Source organism: Mauremys reevesii, linkage group 7 (assembly GCF_016161935.1).
Source record: "Mauremys reevesii isolate NIE-2019 linkage group 7, ASM1616193v1, whole genome shotgun sequence".
In the NCBI taxonomy this organism is placed as follows: domain Eukaryota; kingdom Metazoa; phylum Chordata; order Testudines; family Geoemydidae; genus Mauremys; species Mauremys reevesii.
The window spans coordinates 68,152,800-68,180,288 of NC_052629.1; the positions used below are offsets into that span (position 1 = coordinate 68,152,800).

Sequence of the window (27,489 nt, forward strand, 5' to 3'; positions counted from 1 at the left end):
AGTTAAGGTGAGCTATTACCAGCAGGGGGGAGAGAAACTTTTTTATAGTGGTAATCAAAATGGTCCATTTGCAGCAGTTGACAAGAAGTTGTCTCTGCAGCTCCAAAGGCTGTTACTGGAGATACCTCTCCTGTGGACATCCTGCGAAACTGCATTTTAGTGTTAATTATTCAAGATTGGGGAATTTGCATATATTAACTTGTTTGCAAATCAAAAGAGGCTGGAAGTCACAAAACGGGAAACTCCTTGAAAAAGCTATATTAAGATTAAGGTTGTGTGGTGCAGCACTCGAGTGGGGAAAATGACAAAGTTAAGGTTGTGCCCTATCATGTGAGGTGCTAAAGATACTCAACCATGTTTGTACACATGGAAGGTTGAGGGTACTCAGTACATTTCCTGATCAAGCACTAAATCAGACTTGTTCTCTTCCATATTTCTTTGCTGCTTTCTCTACTGGAATCTACCAAATACTCAGCAAATAAGGTCACATTTGTGCACTGTTGTCTGTCACTTTACCTGAGAGAGGGCAATAAAGAGAGACTTAGAAAATGGTGTGGTGTGCTATCACGAGTCCTTCCAAGTTTCCTCCTAGAAAAGATACTATTGCAATCTAACAGCTGTCAGGGATGCCGATTACTTTCAAGAGTTGTAACCATCTTCATTGCAGTGTATGGAGTGGGGGTGTTCCTGCAGCTTTATGCTTTATAAGATTTTCCAATTCCAGACACACTTTTTATCTCCTCTTGCTGCGCTTTCCAGGTTTTGAGAGAGCTGTGATGAGAGAAACTCAGGAGTCTTGCACCCTATCAGCTGAACAATGGCTGCTTTATCTTTTCACTTCTATGCTCCACCCAAAGATGGTTGGTTGATGTGTGTGATGTTGGCTGCTACTTTGAAGAGAAGGATTCTAGAGGTTGCATTTGAACCTGGATGTCTATAGTATGGTATAAGGAACTGTGATGTGTAATTTATAAGTATCTGCTGCTTTTGCTCAACTAGCAAAATACTAAAAATATTCCAGGTTGTATTTCCACCATTGACCCCTATTTATGAGCATTAATTTACAGCCATACTACCTCCCACTCTGAACTCATTTCATGTCATACACTAAGCAAGGTCGGCTGGATCAATACTTGGAAAGGAAACCTCCAGGGAGAAAACAGGTGCTGTAAGAAGTGGTGTTGATGGCATTTTGCTGAGTGAGTGCCCAGCTCTAAGGCGTGCTAAGGGGGTGCTGTGATTTGGGTGAGAAGTAAAACCACATCCTTGATCACTTGTGCTCAATAAAATTCCCTGGCATTTTTTTGTGGTTGCAAGAACCATGTTGTTGTTAACCTTAGAGTCCTGGGCATGATTTCAAAATTGAATAATTTAAATTCTGCATTATAAAACAAATTCCCTACTGTTTATATGGCTATAGTTCTTTTTTTCTTCACTTAAGCTATTGTGCAGTGTTGTTTTGTGCTGTTTTTAAACAGCTGTCATGTTTTACTCCAGAAGTAGGTACCTTTCCGGGTCAGAGAGAAGGAAACCCTGCCATTGGAGATGTTTAGCACCTTGTAGGACCCAGCGTTTGTTTGTATGAAGGGTGATATATAAATGTAAGGTCATCGATATTATCCTTCTTGATACACATAGGAAACTGTCAAAGTCGCTGGAATGTGGAGATGCCACAAGACCTTGCAGGAAATGTTAGGAGACGTACATGACACGGAATTGTTTCCTACCGCTTTCTGTCTAATAGAATTTTGCAGGAATATTACACGTCTCAGCCTAGAGGCTTTCACCACCACTACCATGTCACATCAAGAGGCACATGATGCCAATCACTGAACAGCATGCTTGCCTATAAAATACAGTAATGTCTTCCAAGACAGCAGTTTTCTGTCAGCACATCTAGTAGCACAGTACTCTCTGGTACCATGGCGGGCACAGGTTCAGTCATGACAAGGGCCCTACCAAATTCATGGCCTTGAAAAACACATCATGAACAGTGAAATCTGGTGTCCCCCCCCCCATGAAATCTGTATAGCATAGGGTAAAAGCACACAAAAGACCATATTTCATGGGGGAGCCCAGCATTTCTCAAATTGGAGGTCCTGACCCAAAAGGGAGTTGCAAGGGGATCGTAAGATTATTTTAGGGGGGTTGTGGTATTGCCACCCTTACTTCTGTGCTGTCTTCAGAGCTGGGTGGCTGGAAAGCAGTGGCTGTTGGCTGGTCACCCAGCTCTGAAGGAGGCACCTCACCAGCAGCAGTGCAGAAATAAGGGTGGCAATACCACACTATGCCATCCTTACTTCTGCATTGCTGCAGGCAGTGGCATTGCCTTCAGAGCTGGGCTCCCAGCCAGCAGCCATCACTCTCTGGCTGCCCAGCTCTGAAGGCAGCACCACTGCCAGCAGCAGCACAGAAGTAAGGCTAACAGTACTACACCTCCCCCCCGCCCCTCCATAATGACTCCCCGTTCCAACTCTTTTTTGGGTCAAGACCCCTACAATTACAACACTGAAATTTCAGATTTAAATAGCTGAAATCATGAAATTAACAATTTTTAAAACACCATGACCATGAAACTGATCAAAATGGACCCTGAATTTGGTAGGGCCCTAGTCATGACTTCAAGGGAAGAATGCCACCTACTAAAGCATAAACACCATTTCCTGTAGCACCCTGGATTTTCCCTGGAGGTCCAGGAACTGACCAGCCATGGTGCTGGGAGAAAATGATTTTACATGCAGAAACAAACCCAAAAGATCAATTTTTGGTCATTTTTACATTGCAGGAACACAGAAAATAACTGTATAGGACATCTCTGGAGTGAAGCATGCCAGCTGTCTTAACCCTGCACAGCAAAAGTAACTGGTAGTCATTTCACTGGGAACTTTTATTTTGGTTCTGTAACACCAGACAATCAAGTTGTTGATTATCAGTTTTAAATCAATATTCTCTCATTTAAAATAAAAGGTTAATCATTTTTTTAAAACTTTATTTCCACATTGCTTCTGTCAGTCTAGTCCAGGTAGGAATTTATACGGTGCCCAGTATTGCATGTCTATGCTAATTTTTAACAGGTTGTTCTGCTGTAAGAATGAGTGTATGTGGTATTGTTTGCTGCCCTACCAAAGTGCATTTCCTGGGCACTTCAGGCATGGGTCCCAGGGAATGTATTTTTCTGCTGCAGTCTTGAATGCTATCATTCTAAAAGTTCTAGCAGACACACAGGAGGTTTTCAAGGGACATTTTCCCCACAGTTAACAGAATTTTGATTTAAAAAAAAAGTTTTAGAGCATTTCTCTCTCCTGTAAAATCAAATGATTTCTTAAAGTGTATTGGTCATACCCTCACAAATATTTCCGATTTTCATAATATTATGATCACTTGATCCAGGATGCTTCCTATCTTGGGACTTATTTAGCACTTGACTCACTTCACTGGCTTTTGTCCAGACTAATTTAAAGCAAACTGCATCTATTAAGGGAGGAGGCGGAGAGGCTATCTCTAAAGGTAATAGCTTTTCAAAATGTGTTATTCCAGTCCATGTCAAGGCATGGTCGTGATCCTGGATCCTTTCCAGACTTTGCCTGTCTGTAAAATTTCCCATTAATCTTCCTTAACTGCTCTGTGGATGCACAGTAGCACCAAAAATCCACTCCACCACTGGAGCTTTCTTTCTGTCACAACCTTCTTTCTGAATCTGGTTGGCTGACAAAATATTGCTCTCTCGTGAGCTACTGTCAGGGGTCGTGGGACGTTATCCTGGGTACCAGCTGATGTGTGTCTAACTTCAGAAAGGTCTTTACTTCAGGGTCTGACTTACTTAAAAACTATCAGGCACCTAAGCAGTAGGGAAATGGAGTTCTCTAGATTCTGGTGATACAGCATGTGAATGATTTTTGATGGACTTGGACCCAAAGTATGTAAGAGTGTGTGGGTGGGTGTACACATAGGTACATAAGCGCACTCACAGTTCTGTGGTATTTCTCTAAATCCCTGATATATTTGTATTGGTGTATGTGGTTGGTGGTGTTAATGTTATGGCTGAAGTTTAAGGAAACCTATTTATTATTACCTCTGAACAAAGGCCTAGGCTGTTAGATGGGTTTTCTGTGAGCTCTGAGAACTATTTGTTTGCTGAGTTGGACTTCAGCTACTTAGGGTTTCAAAATACAGTACAACAGGGATCAGCCATATCACTCACTGTGAAGTATGGGCTGCTGCAGAGAGGCTGCGAATTAAACTAAAAAGGGTGAGGGGTGAGAAGAATTTAAGTGAACACAGGCCTTTCTTGGAAATGTGTGAAGGCGTTAACTAAAATGTATACATAGCCACATAGTTTCATTGTCGCAGGCAGTGGTTATTTTAGGTACAGTGGAGATGAATAGCTTCATTGTAGATTTGAGTAAGGAATGCTTTGTCTATGAGGCTCAGTCATGTCAGTTTCTTATTTTCTTGTAGCATAGAAGTATAGTTGTAGAGAGTAAGGGGAAAATGACATGAATGTTTCCCCTTTCTTACTTGGTGGAATAACTGAGTAATGAAAGGAAATGTGTTTGTGCTGAGGTGTCAGTATGTGGTCACTGTTGGTACATGGTGGTGTCATACTCATTTGTGGGACTGGCCTGAGGAAAACATTGGCTGTTTGTCCTAGATCTCTGTGCTGTTGGGTGCCTGGTATTAAAAAATACAGCAGGAACACTTGAGAGAGGAAGAAATCATACAGGTTTTGTTTATCTTTCTTACTACACAGGCTTCAAATCAGGCTGCAGTTTGTTGGGGCGACCTATGATATGGAGCTCTAGGGAAATAATTTTATTCATGGCACCCTTGGAAACTGAACTCTGTATGAAGGCTTTATAGAGCTTGAATAATAATAGCACGACACAGGGATTATTAAACTCCTCGTAGCACGGACCACATCTTAACAGTGGGATTCACAAGAGACATCACCTCTCTCTTCATCAATCACATCTGCTCCCGGTTCAACTACAGCAATTACTTACATGGCCATGGATGGTATTAGGAAGCACTTAAGATATGTGTAGGTATTTTTCACTATTTGTATTACAGTAGCATACTTGGAGGCCCCAAACAAGATTAGAGCTTCATTGTGCTATGTGCTGTACATACATAGAATCGCAGGTCTGGAAGGGACCTCGAGAGGTCTTCTAGTTCAGTCCCCTGCACTCATGGCAGGACTAAGTAGCATCTAGACCATCCCGGACAGGTGTTTGTCTAACCTGCTCTTAAAAATCCCCAATGATGGAGATTCCACAACCTCCCTAGGCAATTTATTCCAGTGCTTAATCACCCAAAGTTAGGAAGTTTTTCCTAATATTCAACCTAAATTGCCTTTGCTGTATTTTAAGCCCATTACTTCTTGTCCTATCCTCAGAGGTTAAGCAGAACAATTATTCTCTCTCTTCCTTGTAGCAACCTATTATGTACTTAAAAACTATCATCATGTCCCCCTCTTCCCTTCTTTTCTCTACTAAACAAACCCAGTAATTCAATCTTCCCTCATAGGTCATGTTTTCTAGACCTTTAATCATTTTTGTTGCTCTTCTCTGGACTTTCTCCAGTTTGTCCACATCTTGTCTGAAATGTGGCGCTCAGAACTGGACACAATACTCCAGTTGAGGCCTAATCAGCGCAGAGTAGAGTGGAAGAATTACTTCTTGTGTCTTGCTTACAACCATCCTGCTAATACATCCCAGAATTAGGTTTGATTGATTTTTTTTTTTTAAACAGTGTTACGCTGTTAACTCATATTTAGCTTGTGAACCACGAAGACCCTCAGATCCCTTTCCACAGTACTCCTTCCTAGACAGTCATTTCCCATTTTGTTTGTGTGCAGCTTTTCATTCCTTCCTAAGTGGAGTACTTTGCATTTGTCCTTATTGAATTTCATCCTATTTACTTCAGACCATTTCTCCAGTTTGTTCAGATCATTTTTAATTTTAATCCTATCCTCCAAAATGCTTTCAACCCCCTCCCTCAAGCTTGGTATTGTCTGCAAACTTTATAAGTGTACTCTTTATGCCATTACCTAAATCATTGATGAAGATATTGAACAGATCCAGACCCAGAACTGATCCCTGCGGCACCCCACTGAATATGCCCTTCCAGCTTGACTGTGAACCACTGGTAACTACTCTCTGGGAATGATTTTCCAACCAGTTATGCACCCACCTTATAGTAGCTCCATCTCGGTTGTGTTTCCCTAATTTGTTTATGAGAACGTCATGTGAAACAGTATAAAAAAACCTTACTAAAGTATAGTTATACTATATCTACCACTTCTACCCTATCCTCAAGGCTTGTTACCCTGCCAAACAAAGCTATTAAGTTGGTTTGACTCGATTTTGTTCTGGACAAATCCATGCTGACTGTTACTTATCGCCTTATTATCTTCTAGGTGTCTGCAAATTGATTGCTTAATTATTTGTTTCGTTATCTTTCGGGGTACTGAAGTTAAACTGACTGGTCTGTAATTCCTCAGGTTGTCCTTATTCCCCTTTTTATAGATTGTCATGATATTTGTCCTTTTCCAGTCTTCTGGAATCTCACCCATCTTCCATTACGTTTAGAAGATAGTTGCTAATGGCTCAGATATCTCCTCAGTAAGCTCTTGGAGTATTCTAGGATGCATTTCATCAGGCCCTGGTGACTTGAAGACATTTAACTTGTCTAAGTAATTTTAATTCTGATTCTACCTCATTTTCACTGGCATTAATTATCTTAGAGGTCCAATCACTACTAATCTTTTTGATGAAAACCGAAACAAAAAAGTCATTTAACACTTAAACCATTTTCTGTTATGAGTAAAGAGACAATAGTAAGAGACACTCTCTGCCCTGAAGAGATTACATTATAAAAAAGATAAGACTAAAGCACAGAGAGCTCACGTGACCTGCCCTATGGAACCACAACCAGCTCACATTTTAAACCAGACTGTCTATAATGAGTACTAAGTGGGTTTTAAAACATGTTAATTAGCATGTCTTAGTTGTGCTTCATAGGTCCTATACAACTGAGCATTTCCAATTCCATTCACAAGAATCTCTGCTCTAATGATCACCCTGCCCTTCTCATGTTGCTAAACAAATGGGGTTGTTCCAGTTAGATCACAGGTAGGTGGGTGGGAGGTCCTGGGTTGCGTCTCAGGATGGTAAAAGTTAAGAACTACAACACTGGAGAACAAAAGAACAAACCATGTACAGCACTCACCATTCAAATGACCTTCACCAACAGTTGCCACTACTTCATGATATCTGACACATTGTGCTATTTCCAGGGGTGAAAGTAATAATACATTCTTATCGGTACGGGGGCCGGCTCTGGCCTCCGGAAGGGGTGGGGCATCAGGCAGAAGGGATGTGGCTGTGGGGGGATCAGCCTTCCCCAGCCAACCCATCTGTGCTGCCTGGCTCCTGCTGTCCGGGGCTCCGATGGCGATTTAAAAGGGCCCGGGGCTCCGGCCACTAATGGGGTGGCAGCAGCCAGGAGCCCCGGGCCCTTTTAAATCACCAGTCCCGGGGAAGGGGCAACAACACTAAAGCGCTGCGGCAGTACTTTAACGTCATTGCCCCTTTTGCCTCCCCCGTCGGCAGCCCTGCCTGTAGGGTCTGTACCAGCAGGGCTGCCGACGGGGGCGGGGGGTAGGGGCAGCAACATTAAAGCGTGGCAGCGCTTTAATGTTGCTGCCCCTTCACCCTGCCCTCCCCCGCGTTTGGTATTTCCCTGTACTTAAACTAGGAAGTAACTGTGACCTCAGGGATTGTGGTGTGTTAACTTCTGGTAAATGTCAATTTATAAATGGAAACCCCTGCAAATCCATCTGTACAAGGATGTCAAGTTTCTTTAAAAAGATAGATAAGAATCAGCCCAGTTTCCAGATGGGGAAATTGAAACACAAAGAGCAACTTGCCCAGAGTCACACAGTGTGTTTGTGGTAGATGCAGGAATAGAATCCAGGAGTCCTGATGCCCTTTCCCCTTTTGCTGTACATTTGAACCTTTGAAAAGACTTGACTCAGGCTTGTCCAGTTGTCATATTATATCAGTTCAAAGAATGTATTTTGTAGTTCGTCACATGAATTTAAAGGCTTATTGTTGTGATGACAATCTAGAATTTCTTTAGATTTACAAAAATGTAGGTAGTAATCTAAACGTGTAGAAAGGTGCCTTTAAGCTGAAATAGGTTGTGTGTTTAAATCAGTCTTTTACATGGATTTGCCTCAGACATGTAATTTTGGAAATTTCCTGTTTGCCTGGAGATGGGGAGACACATTAGAATTTCATGCTTCTCAAAAGTAGGCTATAAAATTGTTCAGACAATAGCATATTCTCCTTACCCCTTCTTTGGGGAAATATTTGAATAATTGTGAAGAAGGTTGCTTAGGTTCCTGTTGTTTGTAAGTAGCTTTAACAAACATTATCGCCTGTTGTAGTAAAAATAAGTGATGTAGCAGAGTTTTCCTAAAAATACATCATTGTTAGTGGTGTACAATACAGAATGTGAGCCGTGTTGGCATTAAAACAATAATGAGATTGTTTTGTCTTGTCAGTATCTTCTGTTATAAATATTTACGCTGTGTTTAAAAAACACAAACTTTCAGTTTTCCCTGTAAATGGATGCATTTGTTTAAAAATTCTTCATTAGTTCTGTAAGATCAGTGCACAGCAAAGACCCAGAGCTATTTTCCTCTGGGTTACACAATTTTTCATGTAACTCTTCACAGATTATGGTGGAGGAGGGGAAATAAATTAAAACTATACGTAGTCGTTGCTGTGCTGTATCATGTGACCTCCTATGTCAAGTTAGAAGTTTGCATGCAAATTTCCTTTACTAGTCCGTAAGTATTACTGGTAAGGGACATTCCCACCTTGAATCATTTGATTAAAGGAAATTGTATTTAAAGTTGCAGAGTCTTTTCCCGAGGTGACAGATTTGATAATTTGGAAGGGAAATGAGCACTTTTGGTTTAGATGTTCTGAAGTCCTTTTCACTGTAGTGAGGTCTCTAAAAGTTCTCTTTCCCGACCTTTGTTTCTGTTCCTGAAAGAAGAAATATTATTCAGTTGGACTGTGACAACCTATAGGGGAATCATAATCTCTCTTTGCATGTGTGCGCTCTCTCTCTCTCTCTGCCCAACCCCCCGCCCCCCTGAATGACTGAGCGATTGCTCTCCCGCAGTGTGTATTGACTCAGTTCCTCTTTCTCCTTTGCAGCCCTGCATTTATTTGCTTTGGTTTTACTCAGCCACAGCCAGAGTGCTTTGATCAACCTCTCCCATCCTGGGCCTTTCCTTGATTATGAATTGGAATGATGTTTCATGTCACTTCCCACAAACTCTCATCCGCCTCCCTTTCCCCCGATTCAGTGCCAGCCAGAAGGACCTGCTTGAGAATAATGTAAGAGGCTTCCCACCCCATCAGGCCTGGATGCTTGAGCCCCTAATTCCCATTGCCCCCTGTGTGGCAGTGACTGGCACTAGCTTGTCCTATTGATCTTTTATGTATTATTTGTGAACCAAGGCTCAAGAATACCCCAGTATTTCTTGTTAAACCACACAGAAAGCTGTTAATAGAACACAGGTTATATAGCAGCATGTTGATCCTGAGCAGCTTGAAATGGGTGATATGGGATTCAAGCAAATGGAGATATAATTAATGGCAATCAACATAGCTTCATGGAAACTAGGCCTTGTCAATCAAACTTCATATCATTTTATGACCAGGTTAAAAGTTTGCTTGATAAAAGTAACTGTGTTGGCATAATAGACTTCTGCAAGAGTTAGAATTGCACAACAATCTGATTAAAGAATTAGCACTATATAGAATCAATATGGCACATATTAAATGGATTATAAATTGGCTGATTGATCTCCAGCTTTATCTGGAGCTGTTAGTGGCGTCCCACAGGGATCAGTTCTCTGCCCAATATCATTCAATATTTTTACCAACGATCTGGAAGAAAATATGAAATTGTTGTTGATGAAGTTTGCAGATTATACGAAGACTGGTAGCATGGTAAATAATGACATGGTCATTGGTGGGTAGGGTTACCATATTTGAGGCCACTCCATGGGAGTGGGTAGCCCCACCCCCATCCACTCCCTCCCACTTTCTGCCCCCTGACTGCCCCCCACAGATCCTCCAACCCATCCACACACACCCCGCTCCTTGTCCTCTGATCGCCCCCTCCGGGACCCCTGCCCCTAACCGCCCCCTGGGACCCCACCCCCTATCTAAGCCTCCCTTCTCCTTGTCCCTGACTGCCCCCTCCTGAGACCCCTCCCACTGCCCCCCTAGAACCTGTCCCCTGATTGCCCCGACTCCTATCCATATCCTATGTTTTCCTTCCCCACTGTTCTCATGGAGGCGAGAGCAGGATCCGGCTGTGTTCCCAGCCGCACGCATACACAATGGATGGAGACAAGAGTGGAAGCTGGAGTGGCCATTGTGGCACATTAAATCAGACCAGTTGTTGAGAAGCTGGTAGGACTCCCCAGTCTCTCCTTCCATCCACCATGGGTCCTGATGGAGATACCTTGCCCAGAGGAGGGGCAGGAACACATACACCAGCTGACTGGGGGGTGAAGGATGGGACAGACACTGCCACCTGAGAGCACCAGCCACCCAAGAACTGCTATAGGAACGGCAGTTGAAACTACCAGGGTGCTCCATCCCAGCCTGGAGCCAGCTGCCTACCCACCATGTTCAGCAGCTCCCCTTGCTCCCTCTCTTATTCCTCAGTTCCACCCCCCACCCCACCCCATCCCCTTTCACAAGGTAATTCCTCTCTCTCCCATAAACAATAAATTAACAGGTAGTAGTAAAAAAGGATAATCTACAGTGGTCACCATTAAAATCTTTCCTATTGTGCCTTTGTAGGTAGATAACATTATACCACAATATTCACAAAATCCCCTGTAATTGGAATAGGGAAAAGAATGAATGCTGCAGTTACATTAATTATTTGCAAAGGCATTATTTAGTGAAGACCGCTATAATCAACTGGTTTAAAAGACCGCTTCTCTAAAGTGTATGGACCACGCCTGCTCCCAGCTCCTGCATGCAGCCCCTTGATTTCAATGGCAGGATTTGTCTCTGGAAATTGTTATCCCTAGTCAGCTGTAATCCACCCTGTTGAGCTTGCATGACATGTATATTTGATTGATTTTACATTCACTGGATAAACTGTGAAGTGTTTATTTTAAAATAACATCTAAAAATGCTCTAGTGAAAGTGCATCAAAATAACTTGGAGGGATTTTGTTTAAACGTACAAAGTTTAGTGCTGAGGTTTTAGTAGCTATTCTAAAGCTTGTTTTGCCAAAACATTGCTGATCAAGTGGTTGTGTGTGTGTGTATGTGTGTGTGTGTGTGTGTATATATATATATATATATATATATATATATATATATATATATATATATATATATATATATATATATGAAAGTGATAGTCTGCCCTTCTCTACTGCCTTTCATTTGACAATCAGCATGCATGCTCATCAAGCTTTACTCTTTCCTAGTTAAACAAGGAAGGGATACACAGAGAATCACATCACCCACAACCACTGAACTGCAGCCACCTGTGTGGTGGAACATGGTAGCCATTAAACAGTGTAGAGCGCCACTACACAACAGATTAGGACATGCAATGAAGGAGAAAACAATCTCTGTTTGTGGGGATGGGGTGCAGTGAGGTCAAGGGTAATCACTTGAGCTAGAAATTGGTTAGGTCATAATTGATTACGAGTAGTCAGGATGTTCAGTTTTAAATTTCACCCCCTAACGTCGCACTGGGACATTGGTTCAGTACTGACTCAGAAGGAAGAATGGCACTTCTCAGAGTAGCTGGGTGTTCCTTGGTGGAACATATCAAATACTGATAGGGCCCAACCCTGCTTAGCTCAAGAGCTGCCAGAATCGGAGCTCAGAGTGATATGTCTGGAGCCTTGTTTTATGCAGTAACATTACACCCTGTTGAGAGCAACATTTAGAATGGATTTTGCATGATTCATATGTCAGAGTCACTTATTCAGGAGCATCTCATGGCACTGACAAAGTAAGTTTGGTGAAAAGTGGAGATGCAGTGATGGGAGTCCAGGTGATGGAGCAAGCAGTGCCCTTTGAAGATGGATTCCAAAATCATGTGGAGCAGGTAGAGAGCTGCTGACTGGCATAAAAACCAAAATGTATGTGTGGGTGTCAGAACATTATTCTGTCTAAGACCCACTCTGAGTGTCTGTTAGAAATTCCTGATACAGCAAGGTCTGCTGAGAATGGAATTTCAACCTTACCTCTGAATTTCCTCTTGCTTCTGAGTTAGACTGTACCAGGCTATTTTTGAGAGATCATTTTTAGTATTAATAAAAGCTGTCCTATAAATAAGTACAGAGGGACATCTGGAAATGTGTATTATCCCAGCAGAGTACAATTATCTTGAGTGAACTGATGCTCACTGAGGTAGAGAATTGTGTGGGGGGGGTAAGGACAGTGCTTAGTTAGTACATTGTGGGTGATCTCAATAATGATCACTGCTCTGTTCATTATATAGTACAGTTGCAATTAGTGACTTTATAAAACAAATAATGTGTAAACCTAAGGGACCATAATGCCTCCTTTATTTCTTTGTTATTAGAACTCTGAACAACTGATTTGATGGGGGCTGTTGTTTAAGCAAACACAGAGCCTGATTCTATGAAGTTGAATTCAGGTGGAGCTGAGTGCTCCGAGATTTGGGCCCATAGTTTAACAATGCTATAGTGCAAATGGATAAGCAGTATTTGTTTTCTAACAAACAGTTTTGTCTAACACTCCAGCTTTGAATAGAATCATTTAGGTTGGCAGACATCTCTGGTGAGTTCTCTAGTGTCTCAATATCTACTTATATATATGACATGTAGTCCATACCCATATAATAGTGGCAGAGTTGATGTCATTGTTCCTAATTGCTCCTTAAAATTGTTCGAAGAAAAACATTATCACTCTTGCAAGGAAACTTTTATTTTTAGGCTAGTAGCAAGTGGGGAAAAAAAGGGGAACTGAGAAAAATTAATATCAACAAGCTGCAAAGTTTTGACTGCACTAGTACTGTATGAATGGTACGTGTTCTGTTTAATCTGGATTTACACCACTTTAACGCCACAAACCTTCAGTTGCACTACTCCAGATTAGCACAACAGAATCTGGATCACTCAGCTCTTGGCCATTTACAGTAAATAGAAACACCACCATAGGCAGAGTGGGGTAGAGAGAGAGAGAGAGAGAAAAGTGTTTTCTTTTCTTTTTTTTCCTAATTTTAAACTTCTGGAATGGAAAATAGATTTATTTTCATGTTTGCAACTGGATGATGGGCCCCTGAGCTTTGATAATAAGCCTTTAACTGTGCTGCTAATGATATACTGATTAAGCTACAATAAAACAAAATAAAATGTAGATGCAAGATCCTCTTTTTGAGAATGCAAATCTGTTATCTCCAGAAAAGATTATTTAAGCTACATTACTGGGGGAGGAGTTCTGAGACGCTCAAAACAAATAAAAAATGCAAACTGGTACAAGAACTAACTAGTAGAGTTTGGTATGGCAGCGTAAGTTGCATTTGTAGCCTATAGAAAGTAGGCAAATATCTTATTGAGTTGAAACTGCAAAGTAGGTAAGCAAAGTAACAACCCAAGCAGGAACGTGGCCAGGTCACTCTGTTCCCCTGGAAAATGTCAGGCGACTCCAAACACTCACAAGTGCTCAAGATTTCACATCAACACCTTCACTAGAACAGTGCCACCGAACACTATGTTGACAGTTTGATTCACTTCTGACTGAGAAGGAGGGATGCCAGTTGCTGAATCCTTCACCTATTTCTTTAGCAGGCTGGGGGCTCGCTGGGAGTCTCCCATCCAAGTATTGACCAGGGTTCGTCCTGCTTAACAAGTGAAATTTGGCAAGATCACTGCCCATGGCTATGTCACTGAATGCATTTGAGGGACACTGTCACCTAAAATAAAATAAATCACATATCTTTCCTTTTGTTATGCAACACATTACATTTATTCAAACAGGTTTTTAAAAAGTCTAATTTACTTACCACAGTTTATGTTGTTCTTTTTAAATGAAATTTGACTAGTTTTAAGTCACATTCACTCTCGCATTTTCATGCAGGAATACAGTGCTGCGATAATCAGATTGCAAACACTGCAGGAGAATGTTTATTTGTTGGAAATAATCCCATAAGAATTGCCATACCAGATCAGACCGGTGGTCCATCTAGTGCAGTATGCTGCACCCCAAAGCTAGCCAATGCTAGATGTGCTGAAGGAAGGTGCAACAAACCCTGCAGTAGGCAATTATGGAATAAACTCCGCATAGGAGAAATTTCTTCCTAATCCCTGATGAAGTGGGTATTCACCCATGAAAGCTTATGCTCCAGTACATCTGTTAGTCAATAAGATGCTACGAGACTCTGTTGCTTCCTAATCCCTATTAGTTGGAAGCAGTCATGTCCTGAAACATGGCGGTTTACAGCTCTTACAAAATTAAGGTTTTAAAATAGTTTTTAATGCTTACTTTTGTAAAGCCTGGCCCTTTTATTTTTAATCCTTCTAAACTCTTGACCTCAATTATATGTTGTGACAATGAGTTCCACAGGCCAGTTGTGCATTGTGTGGAAAAAATATTTCCTTTGGAATTAAAAGTTTTCATTTGAATTCAAGGGAAAAACGGTACTGAAAATATTTCCGTGGACCTTCACTGTAAGAGCAGTTAAAAAATATACAGATATATTACACTCCCTGCACATTTTGACCAGTGTGCCTTTAAATTGGAAGTATCTGTGTAAATCTGCTGACAATGCTACTACAGTGTCAATGCCATCAATGGAAATGTGTCACATAGTAGGAGAATGTGGTGGTGTGTTGTTTGTAGTATTTAAATTGCCTATTCAGAGAGCTTAGTTTACGTTGTACATCTTTACCTGAAACTGGATCTCATTAGTTAACACACCTCTTTTTATCATCTTTTAAAGGAAGCCATTGTCTTTTTGAAGTACTATACTCACCCAGGCCTGTGAAGGGATTCTTGGCAAAAAGGAGCTTGGCCTTCAAACTGGCACTTCAGATCAACAGGCCTGAAAGTCTATTTAGTTATAAGCTTTTCTTATGGCATACTCTCAGGTGATTCGTGGTGTAAGTCCATATTGTCCCCATTTTGTAGATGGAGAAACTGAGAGACAGAGAAGTTAAGTGATTTGGCCTAAGAGATTGGCTCCTCAAATGGACACAGGGCTTAAAGGCAATCTCACTGCTGCTCCTGCTTCAGCTTCCCTCCTTGTTGCATACAGATTGCTAAACCACATGTTTCAGAAGCACTGCTAGAAAGAGGAGCCTATGCCCCCAATTGCATACATGTTAGCCAACAGTATTTGAAGCAGGGATTTACTGTGTCCACCTGTGAGGTCCCACAGGTTGTCGAACACTGATGTATGCATTATTATAATAGATTCTCACTCTTGCACCCATGAGTGAAATCTGCTGTCATTACAAGGTGGCTGCATCTACGGTATTCTCTCTTCCCCTAAAATTTCTCTTCATTGCTATCGCTAGTGCAGTTCTACCAGTGGTAGCCTAATTGGAGCAGTAATGTAGCTAAGGCTCCAAACGACTGCTGACATTTTAACAACTGTTAAACCTCAGAGCAGGTCTTGGTTCCATTGAAATCAATGGCAAAATTCCTATGAACTTTAGTGGAATCAGGATTTCACTCCAGTGCTGTTGAAACCCTGACAGTTGCTGGCATGCTCTCTACAGTAGCAATTGCACCATTGACTGTTGTAGCTTTGATGGTGGGAATTTTTAGAAGAATAGAATCCAGTGTAGACAAAGCCATAATGGGTACAGCATGGGCAGTGGAAATTCAAGCTTCCCCAGTCACAGCCCTGGCATTGTGCCTCATCCATGATCTGGAGGAATTGCCTCTGGGGTGAGAATTGCAATCCAGTACCCAGGGCCTAGTCAGCCCTTGACTTCTGTAATGAGGCTGCCACCAAAGGGGCCACATTGGTGCCAGCTGTGATGGTAGGAATTTGGATTGTTTGATTTTAATGTGGACATCCATGCATTTGGATCTGGATTGAGATCACATTTCCCATCAGGTGGTGGTGCCTTTCTACTAGCCTCAGGTGTCTGTAGTTTTTGTACGAGTCAATGAATCACTTCTAGTAAGGTTACCATTTAATTACTGCGGTAGAGCTAGTGATATGTCAGTTTGAGGATGAAATAGTGGCTCCAGCACTGAGCCCTAGGAGAATGTATTGTTTGACCTACCAGTTTGAGTCATTCGCTATTCCTACGTTTTTCTAGCCATGCCTTTAATCCATGACAAGCTTTTCTCTCTCACACAGCGGCTACTAGGTTTCCTTAGCAGCCGCATGAGGGTGAGACCATATTGCACGCTTTCTGAAAATCTAATTGGATTAGAGCTACTAGTTTAACTCTTTTGAAGAATTCTAACACAAGCCGTCGCAGATGTGTTATGTGCCTATAGAGAAGCAGGTCTGGCTTGGTTAGTATAACCTGATAGAAACTAGGTGCTTTTTAACTCTCTTCTGTTGTTCCCAGTGTAGCCGTAAGGCTCAACAGCCTGTAAATTGCAGGCTCCCCCTTAGGCCATGTCTACACTTACCGTGATGGCATGTAGAGAACAGGCACTGCACAAGTAGCTGCATGCCACTAGGAAAGGCAGGCTATGTCCACACTTGTCATTGCAGTGCTGGTGTGTAGCTACACTCTGCAGTGAAAGGCTCTGGCAGCAGTGAGTAGTGGGGGAAAGACCCTGGCAGTCGGGGATGCTGCCAGAACCATTCCTTGCTTCCCCCTTGCTGCTGGAGCCTTTCATTGCGTGGAGGGAAAGGCTCCAGCAGCTGGACGCTACGCTGCTAAAAACAACAATGTTGACCTGGTAGGCACTGCATGTAGAGAGCTTCTGTAGGGTGTATATATCCTGGGGGTTCAGGCGTGTAGGGCACTCTGCTCTACCCACCTAAATCATGCCTCACCATCTATACTGCTGTTTACACCCATGCTAGCTGGGCAGTGTCTACTCTACATTCTGCCTGCCCTGCCTTTAGAGATAGGTATAGCACTGATCTCCCTCTAATCCTCAGCATTCATGGCACAGGGAGGGCAATTTACTGTACATATTTTCATTACTAGATCAACTATTACGCTTCATTTCCTTTGTACACTTGGAAAAATATCTTCCACTCTTAGTTTGTTTATTGCAGTTTTGATATTCTTGTCTCACTCCTCCTTTGGTTATATACTGTCCGGCTTTTATCATCTGGCACCTTTTGGAAAATGAGGCTAAACAGGTTTGTGTCATACACATGGGCATGCGTCACATTTTATTTGTGCTCTGACTTGGATTAACTATTGCTGATAAGTCCCACATGCACTCACCTTCTCCCCACACCCTCTCCAACAAAGGAAATACCCTGTCTGAAAATGAGAGGAATAAACATAGAGGATGCTTCTTTTTTTTTTCTCCACCATGTGCTTGACATCTAAATGCTATACATGTATTACCTTCAGTGGTTTGATATAAGAACATAAGAACGACCGTACCGGGTCAGACCAAAGGTCCATCTAGCCCAGTATCCTGTCTACCGACAGTGGCCAATGCCAGGTGCCCCAGAGGGAGTGAACCTAACAGGCAATGATAGAGTGATCTCTCTCCTGCCATCCATCTCCATCCTCTGATAAACAGAGGCTAGGGACACCATTCCTTACCCATCCTGGCTAATAGCCATTTATGGACTTAACCACCATGAATTTATCCAGTTCTCTTTTAAACGCTGTTATAGTCCTAGCCTTCACAACCTCCTCAGGTAAGGAGTTCCACAAGTTGACTGTGCACTGCGTGAAGAAGAACTTCCTTTTATTTGTTTTAAACCTGCTGCCTATTAATTTCATTTGGTGACCCCTAGTTCTTGTATTATGGGAATAAGTAAATAACTTTTCCTTTTCCACTTTCTCCACATCACTCATGATTTTATATACCTCTATCATATCCCACCTTAGTCTCCTCTTTTTCCAAGCTGAAGAGTCCTAGCCTCTTTAATCTTTCCTCATATGGGACCCTCTCCAAACCCCTAATCATTTTAGTTGCCCTTTTCTGAACCTTTTCTAGGGCCAGTATATCTTTTTTGAGATGAGATATACCTTATGATCGCTAGCATTCTTCTATATATGCTGTGGGCCAGAGTCTCATACGGATGTATACCTGCTATCTCAATTGACGTCAACCTGGCTCCATATGTGGGCAGGCAGAACAATCCAGCAGCTAGACCATAAGAAACTTGGGTTCTGTTCCTGGCTCTGCCACTGGCTTGTTGTATGACCTTGGTTAAGTCTATTCATTTTCTGTACCTCAGTTTCTCCATCTGTAAAATGAGGATATTGAGACATCAATCCCTTTATGTAGTGCCTTGGGATTTACAGCTGAAAAGAGCTATAAAATTATGCAGCAGTAGTTTACTACCTTCACTGACCTTGTGAGGGTTAAAGGCAGATCCTGCTCCCATTCTAGTCAGTGGCAAAGCTCCAGCTAACTTTAGTGGGAACGGAATTAGGCTTATGCAGAATTAGAAGTCCTTGGAAGCCTGGCCTTTCTTTAAAATGTTCAATTAAACATTATTTCATAATATATTTGTACAATATGTGTTAAGCAAAGACACTGCATGCTGGGTTATACCACTTCCATGTGGATGAACTCTATAATATATTAGACCTCTATCTGCACGCCTCCATTTTCAGCTGTCTCAGAGTTAAAAAAACAAACAAACAAACCCAAAGTTGTATTTTTTTCTTTTGTTTCCATAATATATCTTGATTCATGTAGTCTTTTATTTAATGCAGCCCCTGTTGCGTTAATTCCTCTCTAATCCCTTCCTTTAAATACCATTGATTGTGCTTAATTTGTTGCAGGGTAGGTTCAAACTAAATACACTGTGACCTGAAGTATTTCTAAAAAAAATTGGTTTAATAGAAACTTGCTAATCTAATAAAAGGTGTTGCTAATTACTTTTTGCTTTTCAGATCAACACTGCTAATTTGGCAATACATGTTTCTAGAATCCTAAACATGAGGCAAACTATTGCTCTCTTGAATGTGTACTTGTAATACTGATAACTCTTTGTTTTGGTTGAAAGTTAGCCTAGGGAAAGATGTACTGTACACACATACATCCTTAACACAATGGGTTTCTGATTCCTGGCTCAGGGTGCTAGGCACTGCTGCAATAAAAAAAACAATCATCAGGCTTCATAGTATTTTTGTTATTGACTCCTCTTTCAAGAGATTTCTTCCCACTGCTAATGTATGAATATTATTTATACAAATGCCCAGAGAAGTTACAAAGCTCACTTCCGTATAAATGAATCATTTTTGTTTCTTTTAATTTGCGGACATGAAAGTTGTTGGATAGAGCTGTTTGAGATATATAATAAATTTAATTTAAAAATGGATTTTTTGACCAATAGAGATTTTTCATATTGGTCAATGTTTTCCGGGAGGGGGAGGTGTTTCTGATGAGAAAACTAAAACTGAAGAAGAGCTTTGTGTAAGCTTCAAAGCTTGTCTCTTCCACCAATAATAAAAGCTATTACCTCACCTACTTGGTTTTTCTCAGACATTGAAAATGTTTACCAACACCCCACAATTGGTTTTTGAAAACCTATCTAGATAAGTATAAATTTGCAATTTTTTTTTTCAATCAAAAAGCCAAAAATGTCTTCATGGGGAAACTTCCAGGAGAATTTTGTTTGTAATTTCCTCTGAAAAAGAATTGGTATGTTTTGAGCAGCTCTAGCACGGGAATTTCAGTACAGCCCTGGAAATGGAAATCCTGCTTTCATATCTACACAGCAAGTGCCAAAAAAGCAGTGACAGTGCAGACTTCCCTTCCCTGTGTACAGTCCTGATCTGGAGTGACCACCTCAGGTAGTGGAAAGGTAGTTTAGTCTCTATGGATCATTCCTGTTTTGATCTCTTTGGTAGCAATTGTGGTGGTGGTTTTTGAGATGTGGTGCTTTGTCCATTAGGAACTGGACAGAGGCTACCAACTTGCTCAGTTCTATTCTGTATACAGCACTCATCACCATAGTGTACGAGCGCCTTAATTGCTATTAACTTCTGCATTCATTATAGTTAAATCTGCAAAACAGTTTCAGTCATAACATCTTATTTCACATTGTGGGCTAAAACTTTGCATGCTTATGGCTGCTGTACACTGAAAAGTTACATTGGCATAACCACATGTCTCAGGGGAGTGAAAAATCCACACCCCGGAGAGATGCAGTTAAGCTGATTTAAGCCCCTTTCTTTAGAGTAATGATTTTGAGAGGGCAATGACTGGGAGCCAGTTGTCTGGGAGGGAAAATACTGAGATCAGCTGAGGAGCTAGGAAGAAGGGTGGGTGGGAACTGGGGACTGGCTGGACAAAGAGACTGGGACTAAGAACCTGATGGGGAGGAGAATGGGAGACAGATCTGACAAGGAGCAAGGGGTGAAGGGAGAACTGGGACCGCTGAGTAAAGAGACTAGAACAAGGAGCCGGGAAGAGGGGGAGACTAGGACAAGGAGCCTGACGTGGGATTTAGATTGAATAAGGAGTCTGAGGGAGAAGACTGGGACTGGGAGCCAGAAAGGGGAACTGGGACTGGCTGGGCAAGGAGACCAGGGCTGGCTCCAGGGACCAGCCCAGCAAGCAGCTGCTTGGGGCGGCCAACGGTGAGGGGCAGCACTCCGACTCTTCGGCGGCAATTCGCAAGCAGGTCTGTCAGTCCCTCTCGGAGCAAAGGACCAGCCGCCGAATTGCTACCGAAGACTGAAGCGGCAGTGGTAGAGCTCCCGCAGATAGCAATCGCGGCTTTATTTTATTTTATTTTATTTGCTGCTTGGGGCGGCAAAAACCCCAGAGCTGGCCCTGAAGGAGACTGGACAACATTATTAAGATAGCCAAGTAAATCACTCAGAAGTTAGGAAATACCAGATTAAGATTGCCCATGAAAAACTCCAAAACCCTAGATTGGAATCTCTGTCCTAAGTGTGAACGTGTCTGCCTGAGTTTCAATTTCTGATCCAGCCAGTGTGCGAAAGCTTACTTCTGTTCTATTATCCAAAGAGCAGATGTGAAGTGTTAGTCTGATTTGTTGTTTAACTTGGATGGTTAAAAAATACATCAGAATAATTTAATTTCAAACAATGCTAATGCTTTTCATTCTTTCTTTAGGTGCAAGGCCTGGCAATGTCACTAAATGAGGCCTGCATCAAAGACTCCTTCCTTTAAATGAGAGGACCAAACAGGACGGTGTGATGAACATGCCACTGCATCAGATCTCTGTCATTCCAGCTCGGGATGTCACCTCTTCCAGAGTCTCTAGGAGCAAGACCAAAGAAAAAGAGAGAGAGGAACAGGTAATGTCAGAACCTTATTTTCATAGGAAATTATCCCAACCCTTTCTGACTAATAACAACAGTGCTTAATCAAGTTACCACATGGGGCCTGATTCTGCATACTTTCTGCACCAAAATTCCCATTAATATTGTGGGTATTGACTGCACAAGGAATTCCTGGCCCCTTTGTTGCTTCATTGTTGTATTAATCATTTAAACAATAGGCCACACAAGACTGGGGATCACTGTGGTCTAACATCAGCAAAATACAAATTTCAGCCATACATTCTGTATAAGAATTAAAGACAGCAGGGTGTAATGTGTGCAGGGTGTGATGCTATTATTGGTGAGCTTGTAGAGTGATAGCTTCTGCTGCTGTTCATTTTTTGTGCTAAATAGTATGATGGGGGTATGCAATTAAGTGAGTGTTTTGACTCTTGTGTACTTCATCTTTAATCTTCATGGGCTCTGCTTTTGGCATTGATTGGCAATCATATTGTAGTCCGCACAGAATGGACTATCACAATGGGGAGATACACACCCTAGGCGCTCTCCTGTAGACTTCACTTTTGTTCTTTTATTGTTTTCTTCTTGTGATCTGCAGAAAAATAAGATTTAAAGCATCTGTTTTTCTTTGTGCAGAGTGAAACATAACACCAAAAAAGTAGGAGACTGATTGGATTCTAATGACTGAACCACTTGACAGTCTTTCTTTTCTAGCGTATCATGTGCTTGTGCCATACACAACAGTTCTGTTTAGTCCATACTGTGCCTCCATCCAAGCCAAAGATTTTATTACGTATCAATATTATAGTCCAAAATGTACAGTATGTTTGCATTTTGGGTCATCTGCGAATTTCAAAGCATTCCTAGGTGTTTTTAAACTTTTTTACTGTCACAAAAAAACAGATCAAAAGAACATTCATGTAATGGAACAAACCTAGGAGATGGAAATTTCACAGGTTAGGATTAAACGTTCACGAAAGGCCAAATTCGATCAGATGTAAATTACAAATTGGTTATGTGGGCATAATTTACATGGCAAGGGTCTAGAAGGGCAGGGTTGTAGCAGGAAGAGCAACCAGCAAGAGGGTTTAAGAAAGGCACGGCTTTCTTTGTTCCATCTTATCTTCTTATGCTCTTCTGCTACAACCCCTCTGCCCCCTTCCATCTCTTTGGTGTATGAATTACATCTACTTAGCCCATAAGTAAATATTAACTATCTAATTCAGTATGGGTAACTTACCCCATAGTTTGTTGCCTCTGAATTTTGCCCTACATGTTTAATAACATCTTTAACATTTGGGGGCAACTCTCAATCGTGGTTGGGTGGCGTGAGTCTACTTTCTGTTTGTAGGTCCAGGCTGGAAGCTAGTCTTGCTTGGTTGTGGAACATACTCTCCTAGGAGGTGGACTAGAGTCTCACATTTGCTGCCTGTAGCACATGGTATTTCTTCCAGTTATAGCTGTAGGTGATTATTCTGTAATGAAGGATACCACAGAACACCTTTTCACTCCATTCCTCCTCCATATGGAATCAGCCTATTCCATGTATAACATCACACTCTCTAACCTAGAAGATAAGGAGTCAGTGCTTGTTTGCTAGGGCATAAAACAAAGTATGAATTGATGACCCTTCAGTGCAGGTCATACGAATTAGCTGTGATCATGCCTGATGCATACCTGTAGGATCTGTTTATCCTCTTGCAGTCCCAGGAGTGCGAGTCCCAGGTCTATTTCTAAACCTGTTTTTCCTCTTTGGCAGCAGGCTCTGCTACTTCCATATTAAGAGAGCTCCTTCTATATATTTTCTTGATGATATTTAGTCAGAAGGGTTGATTACTTTTTCTTTGACTTATTGGTGAGTTACAGTGCCTTGGAACCTTTGTTTAAAAAGAGCATGTGATATTAAAGTTAGACTAGAAAAAAATCTGTTTCTTTAAAATAAGGATTCTGTGAACCACTGCAGAGGAAAGAGAGACACTCTAGACTTCATAACTCAAACCCTGTAATTATGCACTAGCATGCCTTTAATGGATGCTTCTTCCAAACCCCTGGTAGTTAGTGTTTGGCTTATGCCCTGATTGTGTTCTCCTAGCTAATGTAATTGTGGATATCCTTAATTATCCATATAAATGCTGAAGAGAACATTTCAAGTTGGAAATCTCACAGCTTCCTGTATCCTGCCATTGGTACTCAAGGTCAAGATGTGGCTTTGTTACTCCAGCTCAGTGCCTGTTTAATTTTCAAAATAAAATAGTAACTTCCTTTGTCATAGGGTGAGTTTTCTGGGCTAATGCTTTGGAGTTAGAGCTCAATGGATGGTGGAAAGCAGAGCGAGATCCTTTTGGATCTTTACAGAAGGTTTTTTTGGAACTGGCTGAAGTGTAGTTCCTCTGTATATGTGGATTCAAGGCCTGCAACTGGGGAAGTTAGTGACAAAACTCCCTTTTACAGAGTTTGTTGAAAGGCTGGTAAAAGGCTTTTGTCCAACATATCTGCTTTAAATCCTTAGAAGTCAGTAATGTGTTTAATACATATTACTGGGGAATTGAGTAGATTATGATGCTTGTTAATGTGATTTTCAAGATTTAATTTAACTGAAAACTATTTCACAATAGTCTTTTCTGTTAAACATCAGCTGTTTTTACAGGAAAGGCCATAAAGAGATTATTATTCTTATGTTTAACTGAGATGAACTATTAGCTTTAAGGGCTATTAATAAACATCATTAGCGTCTTACTGATCCTTCACTTGGAATAGATTCCTACAGATCTGAGTTGAGGAATGGTCACTACATTGTTCATAAGATATGCCAAGGTTTTTTTCCCCCACTCTGAACTTTAGGGTACAGATGTGGGGACCTGCATGGACCCTTCTAAGCTTAATTCCTAGCTTAGATCTGGTAACGCTGCCACCAGCCAGAAATCAGTGTCTGGCACACTCCCTGTCCCCCCAAAACCTTCCCTGGGGAACACAGATCCAAACCCCTTGGATCTTACAACAAGGAGAAATTAACCATTCCCCTCTCCTTTCCCCCACCAACTCCTGGTGAGTTCAGACCCAATTCCCTGGATCTTAAAACAAAGAAAAATCAATAGGTTCTTAAAAAAGAAAGCTTTTCATTAAAGAAAAAGAAAGATAAAAATCATCTCTGTAAAATCAGGATGGAAAATACTTTACAGGGTACTTAGATTTATATAGCCCAGAGAAAACCCCCTGTAGCCTCAAGTTCAAAGTTACAGCAAACAGAGGTAAAATCCTCTCAGCAAAAGGAACATTTACAGATTGAGAAAACAAACATAAGACTAACACGCCTTGCCTGTGCTACTTACAAGTTTGAAACATAAGACTGATTCAGAAAGATCTGGAGAGCCTGGATTGATGTCTGGTCCCTCTCAGTCCCGAGAACGAACAACCCCCAAACAAAGAGCACAAACAAAAGACTTCCCTCCACCAAGATTTGAAAGTATCTTGTCCCCCTATTGGTCCTCTGGTCAGGTGTCAGCCAGGTTTACTGAGCTTCTTAACCCTTTACAGGTAAAAGAGACATTAACCCTTAACTATCTGTTTATGACAAGGTACTATAAAAACCTGTATGAAATCAGTAATGGCAATAGCTGTTTGAACATACCAGAATTATTCAGGTATGTAGACATGGGTTGGAGTTTAGGAATTGCAATCTTGCTGCTGAGGTGTGGTTGAGATGTTGCTCTGTATGTGTTTTCCCTCCTCACTAGCTGAAGTGGACTGTTGTACACCTATTTGTGCCAGCACTTCGAAATGCTGCTATTATAGATGAAGTTCCCCAGGTAATACCCATTTTATTTTTTAAGGATCTTTGTTCATTCTGAAAATTCCAGCCAAGGTTCTCTTGTTTTCAAAGACAACTTTATGACTTAATTTTGGAAAGTGAAGCGGGGTTGGGTCTAGTCAGTACTTATATAGGAGGCCTCCAAGGAAATCTTGCTGGAAATGGTGTTGCTAACTGGGTGGATAGTAATACTCTGTCTTCTCAGTCTATGTTTTGTGTGCCAAGTATGGGGTAAGAGATATTGAACTGTTGGAATCTCATCTTTCAGATGAGGTGCAAAACTAAACACCTGAGCAATTGAGGTCTTTAAAGATCCCATTTCACTTAGCACAAAAGCAAAGGTGTAAACCTTCTTTGTGCTGGCCGAATTTCAGCTTCAGTAATTGCATTGTACATACCTAAATCCCCGTTCCCCTCAGGTCTGAGAACGGGGATTTAGGTAGGTCCTGAACTGATAAGTAACACTGCTGGCAGTTGTATGCTGCGTTGACATGTTTGAGTTTTTATGACAAACCCCTCCATGTACATTTGAAACAGCCTTCTCTAGGGTGGGGTTGCCACTCCAGAGCCCTAGAAACATTGCTCAACAGCAGAGGGTAAAAGATGGTGAATAATAATAATCTATAAAGCATGCTGTGCCCCAGTTCCTCTAGATGAAAGGAATGGTGTAATGATGATTATGTGAATTTTTAAGTATACTGTGTAGATCTTGCTAAATATGGCTACAACTACACTGCATACATTTCTTCCTGCTTAGCAGTCTTTTGCCGGTCACAGTTTGAGAAACGCTGTCCCACGGCCTTTTCATTTATATCCAGTTATATAGTCTGATTTTAGCTCTCCACCATGTCCTTCTGCAAAGTCAGATTTTAGTTTTTAGAAGAAAAATCAGTAGTAGGACTTTTTCAAGACTATGTTGAACTGGGTCAGTTGTTTGTCATGAGAGTTATTTTATGTCAAAATGTATTTTTAAAATATCTGTGCAGTTTAAAAAAAAACTCTAAATCCTTTTCAAGGTGCAAAAACACAATGGGCATTTTTTTTTGCATACTCTGTTCAAAGTTTGAGCTGAATAGATTGGTTGTGATTGGTCACAACAAATCACATGGTATTGGTTCTGTTTCTATGATTGACTGAACATGCCTCAAGGGGCCAGGTTAGAAAAAAGCTTGTTGGATTTCTTTGGTGAGGGGTTTTGTTTGTTTTGGTGTCTCACATGCCACGATTAGGTTCTCCATTGATTCAGATAAGCATCCAGTCTGTAAACCTTTTGCGATTCCCTCATCATTAGTTAGATATGGTGTTTAGAGCATTTCCATGTTTAGATGTGCTAATGCTGGGGCTTCCATGGGGTATTTTTTATTGGTTGGTTTGTCTTTTCACTTTTTAAAAAAAAAATTCTCCTTTTTAGACCAAGGATATAGGTCATAAGAATCAGTCATATCTGAGTATCCTGTGGGATCCTGCTGGGAAGCAGGTTGGCTTACCAAGCAGGCTGCCAAAACCTTAGAAGTAGCTATTATGACCTAAGCCTAAGACTTAAAAATACAGAACCATCCCATGATGATGATACAATAATAACAGCTCGCTCTTATATAGTGCTTTTAATCAGCACATTGCAAAGTGCTTTAAAAGAAGGTAAGTATGAGTATCCTACGGGGAAACTGAGGAACGAAGGTGAAGTAAGTTGTCCAAGGTTACCCAGCAGGCCAATGGCAGAGCTGGGAATAAAACCCTAGTATTCTGAGTCCCAGTCCTGTGCTCTGTCCACTTGACCACACTGCAGCATAATGTATTCTAAATACCAGTTTTGTTTTGGAATATATTAACTGGAGAGAGAGAAAATTGGGCAAATTTGAAGAGTAGTGATTGGACACTGTGACAGGGTGCTCAGATGGCTGGGCGGCATATTAGTTAGTACACCCAACTTCTGAGACCTTGTCTCTGTGTCAGGGTGGTAGAGGTCCCTCTTCCTGACCCTAAGATAGGAATCATCTCCTCTCCACCCGTATCTAGGCTTTGCCCTTAAGAGGGTATGATAGGAGGAGCCAGGCCCCAATATCTCCGCTGGGACCCAGACCATGGCCCTGTGCAGAGCAACCAACAGCAGAGTCCTCCCTGCAGTGAATCTAAGTCTGCTGCCCATGGCTACTTACCTCCTACCTATGTCTCTTCAGTTTGGGGCATGGCCCCTAGGATCCATACAGTCAATCACT

The 27,489-nt window shown here is 41.5% G+C and overlaps 1 protein-coding gene across 4 annotated transcripts in view; it reads left to right on the forward strand.

Annotated features, from left to right (window-relative positions):
• MARCHF8 (membrane associated ring-CH-type finger 8) overlaps positions 1-27,489 on the forward strand; it is a 177,292-nt gene that overhangs the window by 14,824 nt on the left and 134,979 nt on the right. For 2 of the 4 annotated variants that reach the window (XM_039481512.1, XM_039481514.1), the window contains exon 2: positions 21,296-21,480. In XM_039481512.1, the coding sequence (XP_039337446.1) occupies positions 21,379-21,480 (102 nt within the window). In that variant the 5' untranslated portion in view covers positions 21,296-21,378. Of the gene's footprint in view, positions 1-21,295; positions 21,481-27,489 lie in introns of those variants that run through there. The other 2 variants (XM_039481511.1, XM_039481513.1) reach the window with 2 other exon arrangements.